We start from the raw sequence: 12,715 nt of genomic DNA on the forward strand, positions 1-12,715 counted from the left end.
GAGGTGGGTTAACGAGGAGTGAATAAGCAAATAGTGCGTTTCTTGGGCCACAAAATTGTCATGAGCATGGTAGCACCCGGAGATCAGCGGAGTGAGGATTAATGAGGGGTGAAGGGAAGGCAGTTCCTATTTCCAGCAGCTCTAATATCCACAGAATCCAAAAAGGAAGAGCAGACCAGCCCTCAGGAGAGGTGGTACCAGTTCACAGATCGTTGTCTCTTGAGAAGTTATGCCACAGGTGCGCCGGACACCTGCATATTGGAAAACTTTAGGAAATCATTATAAATGTTAATTTTCATTTCTCTAAATACCTGCTCTAATTAAGCTGGAATCTGCAAAATGATTTCTCCATCAAAATGGCTGCCTCACTTGCAGGTTTTCAACAGTGTCACTTGATAACCTTTTTAGTTAGAATATAGCTCCCTGTGAATGAGGCGCTGTGGACAAATGACTCTCAGGTCCTCTCCGGGGCCCATTAGGGAGCCACTGTGATAGGGTCAGACCCTATGGAAGCAGCTGTGTTTTCAGTTGCTTTTAAACATTCCAGCCAGTCCCAGGGAAGAAATCACAAGGGGGTCTTTGAAGTCTTTTTTAACTTGTCTTAAAGTAGCTCATGGCTGCTGCTTTGTGACCAAAACACAGGGAAGTGTCCAGTCACTTCCTGAAGTCCCCATGCAGCCAGACCTCAGCAGAGAGGGGTCAGCAATGACCAACTGGCCCACACCCCAGGCAGATTTCAGGATCGCAGAAATGAAGACCGAGGAAGAAGGGGCCTGGACAGACAGAAAGCAGCACTGTGCAGCTCTCATCCATCTGCTTGGCAGTCTCGCCTCCCAGATGGTGGGCCAGCCCTCTGAACAACCACGTGAGCAGACATCGGCTCCATCTGCCCCCTTCTCCTCATTCCTCATCCCCTTCCCTGTGCCACTTGCAATGCACATTGTCCCCTTTCTTCCTCTCCACTCTCCCATTTTATCTCTATAGAAAGAGCCACTCTGTATGGAGAGGCAGTGGGCTGGAGCATGAAGGCTTTAGAACTAAGTTCTCCGAGTAGAACTTTAAATGCAGAGCAACATGCACATATAAAGAACTTATTACCTGACCAGCACTGGCAGTCTGGCATTTGGGGATGTAAATGTTATTAAAAATGGAGGGTCCACTGCAGTGTGTGCTTTGCACATCACCTCTTTGGAGAAATGGCCCATGCATATATTTGCTGCAGGACTCACAGAGTGGGAATGGCGAGCTGCTAAATTGTCACCTGCACAGTGACCACACTCAGCCCCAGCAAGGCACAGACATCTGTTAAGGGACACACTGGCTAACAGTGTTCTGACACCATTCTCTTGACATCTGGTGGAGGCACCTCAAAACTCGGATTTCTTACTTAGAAATACTGACTGGATTGTCCCAAGCAACCCATCTGATTACATGGACTCTCTGGGGAGCCCTTTTTAGGTTATTTTCTGGAAATTCTGATTCCTGGCCTTGAGGGATTCACCAGCTCAGTGAAGAGAAATGCAGCTAGACTCACAGACCGTAAGGCTCACTAAATCAGGAGAAAGTGTGAGCTTTGTGGTCTTCTAGGGTCTCCCTAAACATAAGTGATCAACATCACATTTTAAAGACACAGAATCTGAGTTTGTTGTTGAGGCTTCTTCTGTTTTGTTTTCCATTCTTGCAGAGAATATCATTTTTGTTGACAAGATTCCTTTGATTACAGTCAAAACGTGCACTGTCCTCTGGAGAATAACTCGTAAAGCCTGCACTCCTTGAGAGTCTCATCGGCCTCTGCCCTCAGAGTTGATCCTGTGGCTGGAAGAGGGGACACGCTGAGGCCAAGAGAGGAGTGGTAGTGGGGGCTCCGGGTAGCAGCCAACACCTCCATCCTGTGGGTGCGAACCTGGACTCAGAGAGTCAGAAAACTTTCTCATTTGTCACTTTCCCCTCAAAACGCCCTGCTCTTACCCTATATGATGAGCCTTTAAAATAACGGCAATAATAACTGAAGACACTTTGCAAGCTTGTTGGAGACCAGTCCTCATGGAGCTCCTTGATTCTTTTCATTGGTCAGATGTGACAGCCACAAGCAGACAGAAGCTTTGTTTCCGGGGAACACGCCATGCCCGGTGTGCTCTGTGTGCAGGGAGCAGCTGCAGACCCCTAAGGAGACGAGGCGGGAAATGGTGCAGGGCCACGCCCGTCTGTGCCCCTGGAGGAGCTGTAGGGATGAGCCTCCAGAAATGGAAAGTGAGGATGGAATGGGAGGCATCACTACCTGTAGCTTATCCCCCATCTATTCTGTGGCTCTTTAAGAAAAACCAAAAACCTATGGGTTCATCAGAGAACTCAGCGCATTTTCACTACTCTTGGTGATGTGTCATGTCATGCTCTGCCCTTGGGTATTAGTGCAAGTTCCAGGAAGCAGAAAATTTGTAGCACAGACATTGCTCCTGATATGCAGCCCCAGATACCAGCCAGGCCTAGGCCAGAATCCTAGGGAGTGTTGCCACAGGCTGAGCAAAGACCCCAAGTCTGTGCTGGACCCAGGGAGGGAACCAAGCCCACCAGACACCCCTGCAGTTCTGGAAGGGGGCACGCTGGGCCTGGCGTTCTGCTGCCACTCACGTGATCAGCTAGCCTTGATGGCCTCTCCAGATGGCCTATGCTGCACTTTTCACAAGTGCTCTTGGGGCACAGAGGCTGAGCATGTGATGCTGGCACCTCCAACTCTTAGGGAGTATAGCCTTGACTTCCACAGCATCAGAGGTTTGTTCAAGTCCAGGCAAAGCCCAGGTAAAGGAGTAAGTAGGAAAAGTCAATGAGCAGGAGTGACTGGCTAGGTCTCAGGTGACTTAGAGATGGGTTTTGGGGAATGCAGCCACCTGGTCCAGCTCATCACAGAGTTACCAGTGGCCCTAAGGGACAGCAGGCTCTATGTAGGTTGGAGCAAGTGCGTGACCTGTGAGATCTCGAGTTTGCACAGGAATATTACATGGAGCCCTGGGCAGCCTCAGGCAAACACCCACTGGGATGGGTAGGCTGGGGGAGGCCAGACGAGGCCTGTTCTGAAAGAATCTGCACCTGTCTCGGCCTCCACTCCCATCCTGTGCAAAACATGTTCACATCAGCAGGATTCCTGGAGTCACGCTGGGTGATCATGATGCACAGAGCCAGGCTGGGAGGCTCTGCTTTTTTGGAAGTGCAGCCCAAAATCCAGCGGCCCACCAGGTTCCCGTCCTTCTAGATCAGGTGTGGCAGTGGCCCTGTGTCATTTGTTTGGTGGGAGATCACTGCATTGTCTCCTCCATACCTTCTTTTCCAAGGACCCTGATATAGAAGTGTGTCCGCCAGAGAGGGAGACACCCTCAGGTCTGCCCCTTTTGATCCTGGCTTGTGAAGTCAGCCAAGTTCTGGAACAAGAACTCCTGCTGGCAGTGCCATCTTGAAACAAGGTGGACACAGGGCCACCCCAGCACCTGCTGTAGCTCCTCGAAGCCCTGTCTCACAGCAGCTATGCAGTGCTCATGGCCTGCGTTGTCCACCATCTATTACAGCGAGCATGGAGGCTTGATGCTTGGAGAACCTCAAAGCCTAAGGCAGAGGGCCTCTGGGTGGGATGAGGGGCCGAGGAAAGTGGAGTTACCCCCCTGGGGCAGAGCAGGCTGCACGCAGTATTCTGACTGTCATCTTCTCTGCCCCCAGGCCTGGATGTCAGGCAAGCACAGGTTGTCGTCCTGTCCTCGGGGACCAAGTGCATCAGCGGCGAGTATATCAATGACCAGGGGCTAGTGGTCAACGACTGCCATGCGGAGATTGTAGCCCGGAGAGCGCTGCTCCACTTCCTGTACGCACAGCTGGAGCTGCACCTCAGGTGAGCAGCCCATCCCAGGGACATGTGCTCTAGATGTGAGCTCAGAGTTGCTGTATCAAGCAGACCCCCTGTACATGGTAGACAGGCTGTCCCTACAGCATAAGCTTTACACAGATGGGTGGTATCTTTCAAGCACCAGCCATGCTGATGCACAGGCCGATCAAATGCTGAAATTGCAGGCACCGCCCCCCATGATTCTACAGGGAACATCTGCTTGCCCATGAGTGACTGTGACTGCAGGAGACAATCTGCAACGGTCACATCCCCCCACACACATGCCCTCACATGTGAACATGCCTTGCCATACGCTCATTCCACTTGATGACATTGTCTGTTAAAATGTTTGGTGTGTCTTAGCTCAGGCTGCTGTAACAGATCGCCACAGCGTGGGGGCTTAACCACTGATTGATTGATTGCCCAGCCTGGAGGCTGGAAGTCCAGGGTCAAGGTGCCAACAGATTCCACTTCTGGTGAGGACGCTCTTCCTGGTTCACAGATGGGGTCTTCTCACTGTGTCCTCCCATGGAGGGGGGAGGGAGCTCTCTGGGATCTTTTTTATAAGGATATTAATCCCATTTTGACTGAGGCCTCCACCTTCATGACCTAATCATCTCCCGAGGCCCCGCCTCCTAGAATCTGCAAATGACGTTCAGTGCCTAGGAAGGGGGGTCTCTAAAGGGCAGACCTTTCCAATGACCACAGCACACCACTATAAGGCACGGGCAGCTGGCACAATGTTCGCTCTCTTCATGAGCCAGAGTGTGTGCAGAGTCAAGGCCACCACTCAGAAAGAAGGTCACCCCTGTGCTCCTCATGCGGTCAACTGTCACTCCAGGCAACTGGCCTGTTCACTACTCATACTCTGAATGCCGCAGACAAGGAGACGACAGGAACTGCGGGACTGGCTACGGGGGTGTAGAGGCGTTCCCCAAAGGGGCACCCCTCCCAGCTCTGGCTTAAGCTGCCCCTTTCCTGTGGGTTTAAGTGAAAGCAATATTTTTCCCACCACCAGCCCCCAGAACTAGTCTTGCATTTTAAAAAAGAAGAAAACATCACAGAAAAAGCCCACCTCTGGGAGACGGCGCTGTCCCTCCCTGAAACTGAGTAGCAACAAGGGCACTGAGAGTGGGGACAGTGCTCTGTTACCGGGAGCAACTCCCTGCTCCCCGGTCCTCTACATCCCGGCCCAGATGGGAGCCTGTGACATCATCCCAGCTCCATTTTGACAGAACTGTGCCCACTTCAAAATACGGTTTAGTACTATCACCAGGCTTAGTGCCTGTGACCCTCAGAAAAGCTCAGATTGCTGAGCACCTGCCTCTACTCTTGTCTGTGTTCTATTTTGACACTTTCTTAGCCAAGAAGATTTCTTACGGAGCGTGGATTCCTTCTGCAAAATAGGCTGCCTCTCAGATGCTGGGCCGCAAGACAGCCTGCCCTTCAGCTTCCCTTCCCCAGGCCTCATCCCATCCCAGGCCATGAGGCTCAGATGCCTCCACACAAGCCGAGACCCACTTCCCATGTCCCAGCCAGCAAGTCTGAGTCCATCTGGAATATCAACCCGGTTTGACTCCAGCCTGCTCCCGTACCCCGCAGCCCCAGTGTGCCCCACTTCCTAGAATTTGTCCCGGGACACCAGCACTGAAGTGGCTGGTGATGGGCTTTAGATGCAGTTTCCTGCCTGCTCCTCCTTAAACATGTCTTCAGAATGGTGTTTTAAAAACAAGGGGCCATCACGATCCTGAGAAACGTGCCCCCGAGTTGGGATGTTCTCATGCATCCTGTGGAGACCTCCAGGATGTCACAGGCTGTCACCTGCACTGGCATCTCTCTGTACAATAACACAGAGGAGCAGAAATGCAGGGGATTGTGAGCACCTGACGCATCCAGATGCAGCCCTGTGCTAAGCTGTTTGGTCACAGTGGCTTCATAGCTATGCCTTTGCCAGGAACGCTTCTCCCTTGCCTCGTCCAGCTGCTTCTACAGCCTTTGAAGCAGCGTTCCTCCAACCCACTAACATGGGATGTGGGGGATTCAGGGAGTGACTCGCGTGTGCCAGGGCATGTGTAGCAGCCTCACAGGGACGAGAAGGCGCAGAAGCACGCCGGGCTGGCCCAGGGAATCGGTGCCTGGCCCCTGAACGTTGAGCTCCAGCCCTGCTGATGGGGGTGCGGGGGGCGGCTGGAGCTGAACGTGGGGAACAGAGCTGCCAATCTCCCCCAACGTGGGGAAGCGTTTCTCCTAAATCTCCAAGTGCTCAATCAGAAATATTCCCACATGCCCCTAACTTGTCTGTGTCACTGAAGGCACAGGGCCAACACTGGCCCTGGGCTGGCCTTATGCTGGCACCATGCCGCTGGCTGGGAGGGGTTCGACCCTGCCTCCCCGGGGGACAAGCAATGGCTGAAAAAAGACAGCTAAAGGCAGCCAGTCTCCCACAGCCACCCAGCAGGCCAGGCTGTGCATATGCTCCAAGGTTGGAGGGCACTTTGAGAGAGTGAGGGGGGCTGGCAGCGGAAGGAGCCGAGGCAAAGGAGCAGAAAGGCTGGTGGGATGCCTCTAGGGTTTCCTGGGGAGAAAATGTCTGTTCTGCTGCCTGGTGATCTCAGAACCCAGCAGAACAGAATCCATCACCAGTGGGGCAGAACGTGTGAAAACAGCCAGAGCGGCAGAAAGCAGAGTGAGAGCCTAGGGAGAATGAGGCCTGGGAGGGGAGCAGCCATGCTGGCTCAGTGCCTGGTGGGGCCTCAGCACCTCGGAGGAGAGGGGAGTGTGATGACTGGGTGAAGTCCAAGGGCAGAGGGCGTGCCCTCCAAGAGTGGAGGGCCGCTCAGTGTGTGGGAGCCCTCCCCTGCTCACGGCTGGACGCAGCAGAATAGCAGGTCGGAGCACTGGGTTCCTCGCTGGGCTGGCAGCCACGCCCTGCCTCCTTTCAGGGTTCCTTTTCTCCTGTTAATACAGAAACGTGATGCTCGTAGAGGCCTTGCAAAGCCCACAGTGCCTGAGCCAGCACCTGGGGGCGCTTGTGAATCCAGGCTTCTGGAAAGGTCGGCCTGACTATAATTGTTGGGCGATGGTAACAGGACAGGATTACACGTGGTTTCACCTATTGTAGAGGTTTCCATGCAAAGGCAAAACGGAAAAAAATGGGGAATAATGACAACATGGGATAAAATCACCCACCAGTCAGGATGTGTCTGGTGCGGTCAGTCCGCAGTAGTGACTGCAGCCTCTTTCTGTCCCCAGCAAACGGCGTGAGGACTCGGAGCGCTCCATATTCGTGCGGCTGAAGGATGGAGGCTACAAGCTGAGGGACAACACTCTGTTCCACCTGTACGTGAGCACGTCTCCCTGCGGAGATGCACGCCTCAACTCACCCTACGAAATCACCACAGACCGTAAGAGATGGCATTTTTACCTTTTTAATGAGCCCCATTCTCTCCCCAGTCTGGGACGCGGTCCCAAGCTGTCTGTGCCCAGACCCTGCGTGTGCGGTGTGTGGTGTGGCCGGGCTCTGAGACTCTGGGCACAGATGGCGTCTGTCGTTCTGTGTAGTCACCCCCCCTGGAATATCAGAATGGTGAGAAATCTAAAATTATCTACTTCATTGCATGGGTCCCGACTCCAACTCATTAGGTCAGAAAACCCCTGTCCTGGACTGGAGGACAGAATGAAGGAGGACAGCGACCAGAATTGCATGGAGTGGCCACACCTTCAAGCTGCTTTGTTTGCCTTGTTTGCATCTTTGGGAGAATAAAGCTCAGTTTTTAAATGAAGCTTGATGCCAGGCAAAGACACCTCCTCAGGGTAGCTGGCGTCACCCACATAGTTCCATGTTGAATCCCCTTGTGAGACCTGCCCTCTAAGAGCTTATCAGAGCAGGTGCGCACAGTACCTTTCACCTCCACCATCACCGAGAGGGGGCGCAGTGTGTCCCAGAGAGGAGGACTCAGTGGGGTCTTCTCTGTGTAGGTCTGATGGTCAGTGTCTCCACATGAAATAAAAAATGTGCGGCTAAGAAAGTCTATTACTGATACTATGTATAGCTCTACTACACATACTTGTGCATACACACCACACACACACTCTTGTATGCACTCCCTCCCAGAAACTGCATAGGGCAACCTTGTTGATGTAGCCCATGCCGCTGAATGCATGTGTGTGATGAGAGGTCTGGTCCTAACGAATGGCAGAGGCACCCAAGGCTCAGTTTTGTGCTCAGAGGAAGCCACGGCAGAAACACACTCAAACAGTGCAGTTACTAAAAGTTTGTTTTTGCCCTCTGACTCCCCCCACCAAAGGCCACATTTGTGTTGTCCTAACCACAGGGAGGAAAGATGAGCATGTGCTGAGTGCCTGCTACATCCCAGGCTTGTGAGGAGCGTCTCCCTCAAAGATAAAGAACGTGCAGGGAAATGACACTTAGTGTACATGGTTGTTATGTTATTTTATATTTCTATCCTACATGCATTTAACCAATTTCTCTAGCACTCAGAGATGTTTCTGGTCCAGAAAAGTGCATGCCACTCTTTGCCAACTTTCCTCCAAGCTTTCCCCTTTGGAGAGGCCTGAACACAGTCCTCCATAATGGGATTCCAAGTGACGTTTTCACTACTATCTCCGTCGGCTCAGGCGGCCAGAGCAGAACACCACAGCCGGGGGGGCTTATACACAGCAGACATTCATCTCACAGACTGGAGACTGCAAATCCAAGGTCATGACCCAGCAGACTCAGTCCCGTTAGCAGACACTAATTCCCCTGGAGAGCCCTACCTTCATGACCTCATCTGAACCAAATTACTTCCCCAAGACCCCACCTCTTAATACCATCTCACTGGGGATAGGGCTTCAACACGAGAATTTACGGGACAACGAAGATTTGGTCCATACACACCCCATGGAAAGTAAATGGAAGAACCAAGTCTAATTGAAAATCAAAAGAATGGAATCCACTGAGTACCAGGGACCTTTCAAGGCACTGCCCCAGAGGCAAGGAGCTGGGCAGGTCTGGGCGGAGCGGTGGCCACCGCCTTGCCGTAGAGGGAAGCGCCCCACCAGCCGCAGCCGGGTGGGGTCATGAAGGGCATTCTTTGCTATCACACCTCCTCAGAACGAGAAAGAGAAGAAAGACAATATGAAGTAGTTCATTTTTCTTGAGAGGTTCATCAGACTGGGTATACATGATCCCATCCTACACACACGCGCGCGCACACGCGCACACACACACACACAACAGTGATATGTAGTCCATTTAGCTCCTGGAATTGCCTTTCCATTTGCACTCAAAAAGTTTTGGCATCATGAAGGCCCAGCCGAGGGGCCCTCAGGTTCCGGGGGAAGTCCTGCAGATGTGTGCAGGTGAACTAGCCAGTGCTAATTCATTCAGCTTCTTCCCTGCAGGAGCCCCAGTCACGCCTGAGCCCCACCAGTCTCTGTAGAGGGACGGTTCCGGCTCATCGGGCACCTCTCCAGCCCTTGACTCCGACTTGTAAAGCCGGGGGTTTAGAAAAACAAAACAGATATGTCTCAGGTGCACCCTGGGGTTCGCTTCCAGGCACAGATGTCTTTTTATTTCATGGTGCTTTTAAGAAGTGGCAGGTGCTGCTAGGGGAAAGAGAATAAAGTATTTTCTTCACATTTTGGCTGCAGATATGCCAGGCAAAAATGAGGTGCTGCTCCAGAGTTATTGAGGCTGGCGTTTCTCCCAGAGCATCCTACCAGGGACACTGAGGACAGAGCACCTGGCCCGCTTGTCCTACAGACCATCTGCCAAGAGCCCTACACCACCCTCCCTCACCAGTTCAGTGAGGGCAGGAAACACAAATTCCTGCTTGGAAGGGCCTCCCAGGGAGATTCCAATCTCCTCCCACTCCCAAGGAAGGCACAATGCTCAGGGACAATTTTGACTTTGGACAGAAACTGCTGACATCAGGGTGGGAGCTCTGTATGTGGCTCACTCAAGTGTTTCTCTGTGCTACTCTTTCAAGAGGGTTGGATGGCCAGGGGAGGGGATACAGGTAACCAGCAGGTAACCATGCTCCTGCATGGAGTCCAAAGCTCATGACCTGAAGGTCACGGGACAATCACTATGTCCACAGATGCAAAGCAGATGTGTTCCATCCCCTTGCTTGAGGTCATCATCGGTTCCTACTAGCTTGTCACAACCCAGGAGAAGCTCTAGCACCAGAGACTCCCAAGTCCTGGGCACTCCAGGAGCCACCTTCTCTCCTCTTGCCAGCACTTTGCCCTGTGTGGTCCCTGTTACTTGAACTCATGTGATCCTCACGTCCTCATTTTGTCTGCAAGGAGCTGTTTGTTGTACATCTCTGCATGGCCGCATGCCAGCCCAACACCTGCAGCTGTGCCCAGACTCTCCTCCCCTCCTTCCTCCACCTCCACACAAACACACACACACACGTGCACATGTACATGCATAGACATTGAACAGGCATCTGACGCACCAAGTGTGCAGACATGCCGGTGATTGACTGAGTCTGAGACGCTCTGAACAGACTTGTCCACATTGTTCTCCTTCCTTTAAAGAGTGAGGGGACGCAGAGCAAGCGCAGGAGAGAAATTCTGCCAATAGGTCTGAACAACTGTCAGAGCGAGTATCGCATCCCAGATGTCTGGCTGAGTGAGAACCAGGTCTGACTGATCTCTGAGCGTAAACTCCTTACTCCTGCCGGCTGCCGAAGGAAGGTGCCTTCCATGGGGGCCAATGTGGCTTCAGTTGTCCCCCCAGTGCTACCAGCTCCATCAGCTCTTGGGGCCAGGTCAGTGCTCTACGTCCATGAGGAGCATGGAGCCCTAGTGTGACCTGGCCCACTTCCGTTGGATGCCTATGACTCTGAACTCCCCTTTTTTTTTTCTCAAAAATCATTCATGTAGACAGATCATAAATTCTCCCTCCCTGGAGTCTTTTAAAATGAAATCAGTACTTACTGGTCTGAAATGTCTGGGAGGCATGAGGCCTGGGAGCAGCTATGGGTTGTCCCCATACCTGGCTTATGTCAGGACCACCTGGGAAGTTTCTAAAAATGCAGGTTCCTGACTCTTGTGCTTTCCCCAAGATTCTGGTACATTTGGTGTGGTGGGGTCTGATCTGTACTTTCAGAATTCCCCAGTGATTGTGAGGAAGTGGACCAGCCATGTTTTTAGCCACTAGATTCAAAACCCCTAACCTGTCTCCTGCCCCAATTGGGTGTGTATCCCCTGCTGGTGTAGTGGGAAGGTCTGTGTGCACAGAAGGACCTGCTGGGGTCTCTGCAAGGGCCAGGCAGGTGTGGCGGACAGGCAAGGCTTCTACTGGTAGGAATGGAGCAGCTACAGCCACAGGCTGTGCATACAGAGGTCAGACCCTGCCGGGATGATGCCCGTTTCCTAAGTGGATCTGGAAGACCTGGGCTGGGCCCAGGGCAGTTCTGATAAGAACCTGAACTGACCAGAGTAATGAAAAGTTCTAGGGCCCTTCCTGTGGCTGAGCTATTGTAGGATAACTATTGTCCTCCCTCTAACTCACCAATATTCTTAAATAGCCTAGTTCTTACTGCCATTTCCAAAAAATTTAACAGTTTAGTGAAATTCTCCAACCTAGCTCCCATAAGGTGCCGTGAGGAAGAACACAGTTCTGTCATATCTTACAAGAATATGCTAAATGCCTAGTATGTTCTATTCCATATATTATACATTAGGGAAGTTCAAGAGATAAGCCCAAAATCTCATAGGAAGTCAGGGAACCTAAAATGCACTTCCTGAGGTCCCTAACTTCAGATTTGCCTACTGAGTTGTAGAAGCATGCAACACGTGTTTGTGCATCATAGGATCAATGAATTTAAGTGCCTTCATAATTCACCATCATCACCATCACTGTCTTCATCAAGTAATAGAAGGGACACAAACATGACAAATGCTGTATATGTTATTAAAATAAATAGTAGATTGCTTCACAGATATGCTTTCTGGGATATGCCTTTTGAAGATGACTTGGAAATTAGAAATTTACTAGGTGTTTGAAAACATTCCCTTTCCTATACCTGTTTTCTCATTTCTGGTCCTCTTTCTTCTCCTCTATTGCCTTGCAGCAACCATGTGTCACTTTTTAGCTAGATCTTGGCTCCTAGGTGGACTTCAATTGTCATTTATCTCTACCTCCTATTGATTTTCTCCTAAAAATAAAATATTCTCCTAACAATTTCCTAAAATGTATTACTATCCTCACCGTATCGTGATGTCAGTCTCCAAAGGTAAGGGTTTAAATTAGTCAATACCCCAATGAAGAGTCTGGTCATTTGGACAATTAGAATTAGATTAGTATATACTCATTTGGGGGTGTACACAGCAGGCGGGATTTTCACATTTCACACCTCTGCTGTGAGGCACACCATAAACCCACTACAAGGTATTCAGGTTCCATTCTCTGCAGTTTCTGATTCACTTGGCATTTTGTTCAGCTTGGAGTGGCATCTTCAACTCCCTCCTGCCTCTCCAATTAATCAGGAAAGAGCCAGAGGAAACAGGCTCTACAAGACCGTTGACACTCAGGACCCCCGGAACTGATCACACTCATCAGGGAGCTGCTAGAGAAGGCAGCCTGAGATTTAACACCTCCAAAAATAAATGCTTCTCGGGAGCCTCTCCTACACCTGACTCTTCAGGAAAAATTAATCTACCTGAAAACTTTGGGTTAGCTCCTAGGTACCAGTTGTTCATTCAAGCCAGGCCTCCCTGCTGTCATGCCATTACCAATAGAGGGTCTACTTCATGGGAAGTTAGTTGTGCAGAAGCAACGAGTAAGATTTGAGAAAAGTCTTACAATATCACAGGTAACTTTCAAGGTCT

General features: G+C 51.3%; 1 protein-coding gene across 1 annotated transcript in view; it reads left to right on the top strand.

Moving 5' to 3' along the window:
• ADARB2 (adenosine deaminase RNA specific B2 (inactive)) overlaps positions 1–12,715 on the top strand; it is a 427,885-nt gene that overhangs the window by 383,304 nt on the left and 31,866 nt on the right. The window contains exons 5-6 of the mRNA XM_054591585.1: positions 3,706–3,874; positions 7,121–7,272. Coding sequence (XP_054447560.1) covers positions 3,706–3,874; positions 7,121–7,272 — 321 coding nt within the window. The remainder of the gene's footprint in view (positions 1–3,705; positions 3,875–7,120; positions 7,273–12,715) is intronic.

Source organism: Pteronotus mesoamericanus, unplaced genomic scaffold (genome assembly GCF_021234165.1).
Source record: "Pteronotus mesoamericanus isolate MK-2021 breed Mesoamerican mustached bat unplaced genomic scaffold, CSHL_Meso_final scaffold_232, whole genome shotgun sequence".
In the NCBI taxonomy this organism is placed as follows: Eukaryota; Metazoa; Chordata; class Mammalia; order Chiroptera; family Mormoopidae; genus Pteronotus; species Pteronotus mesoamericanus.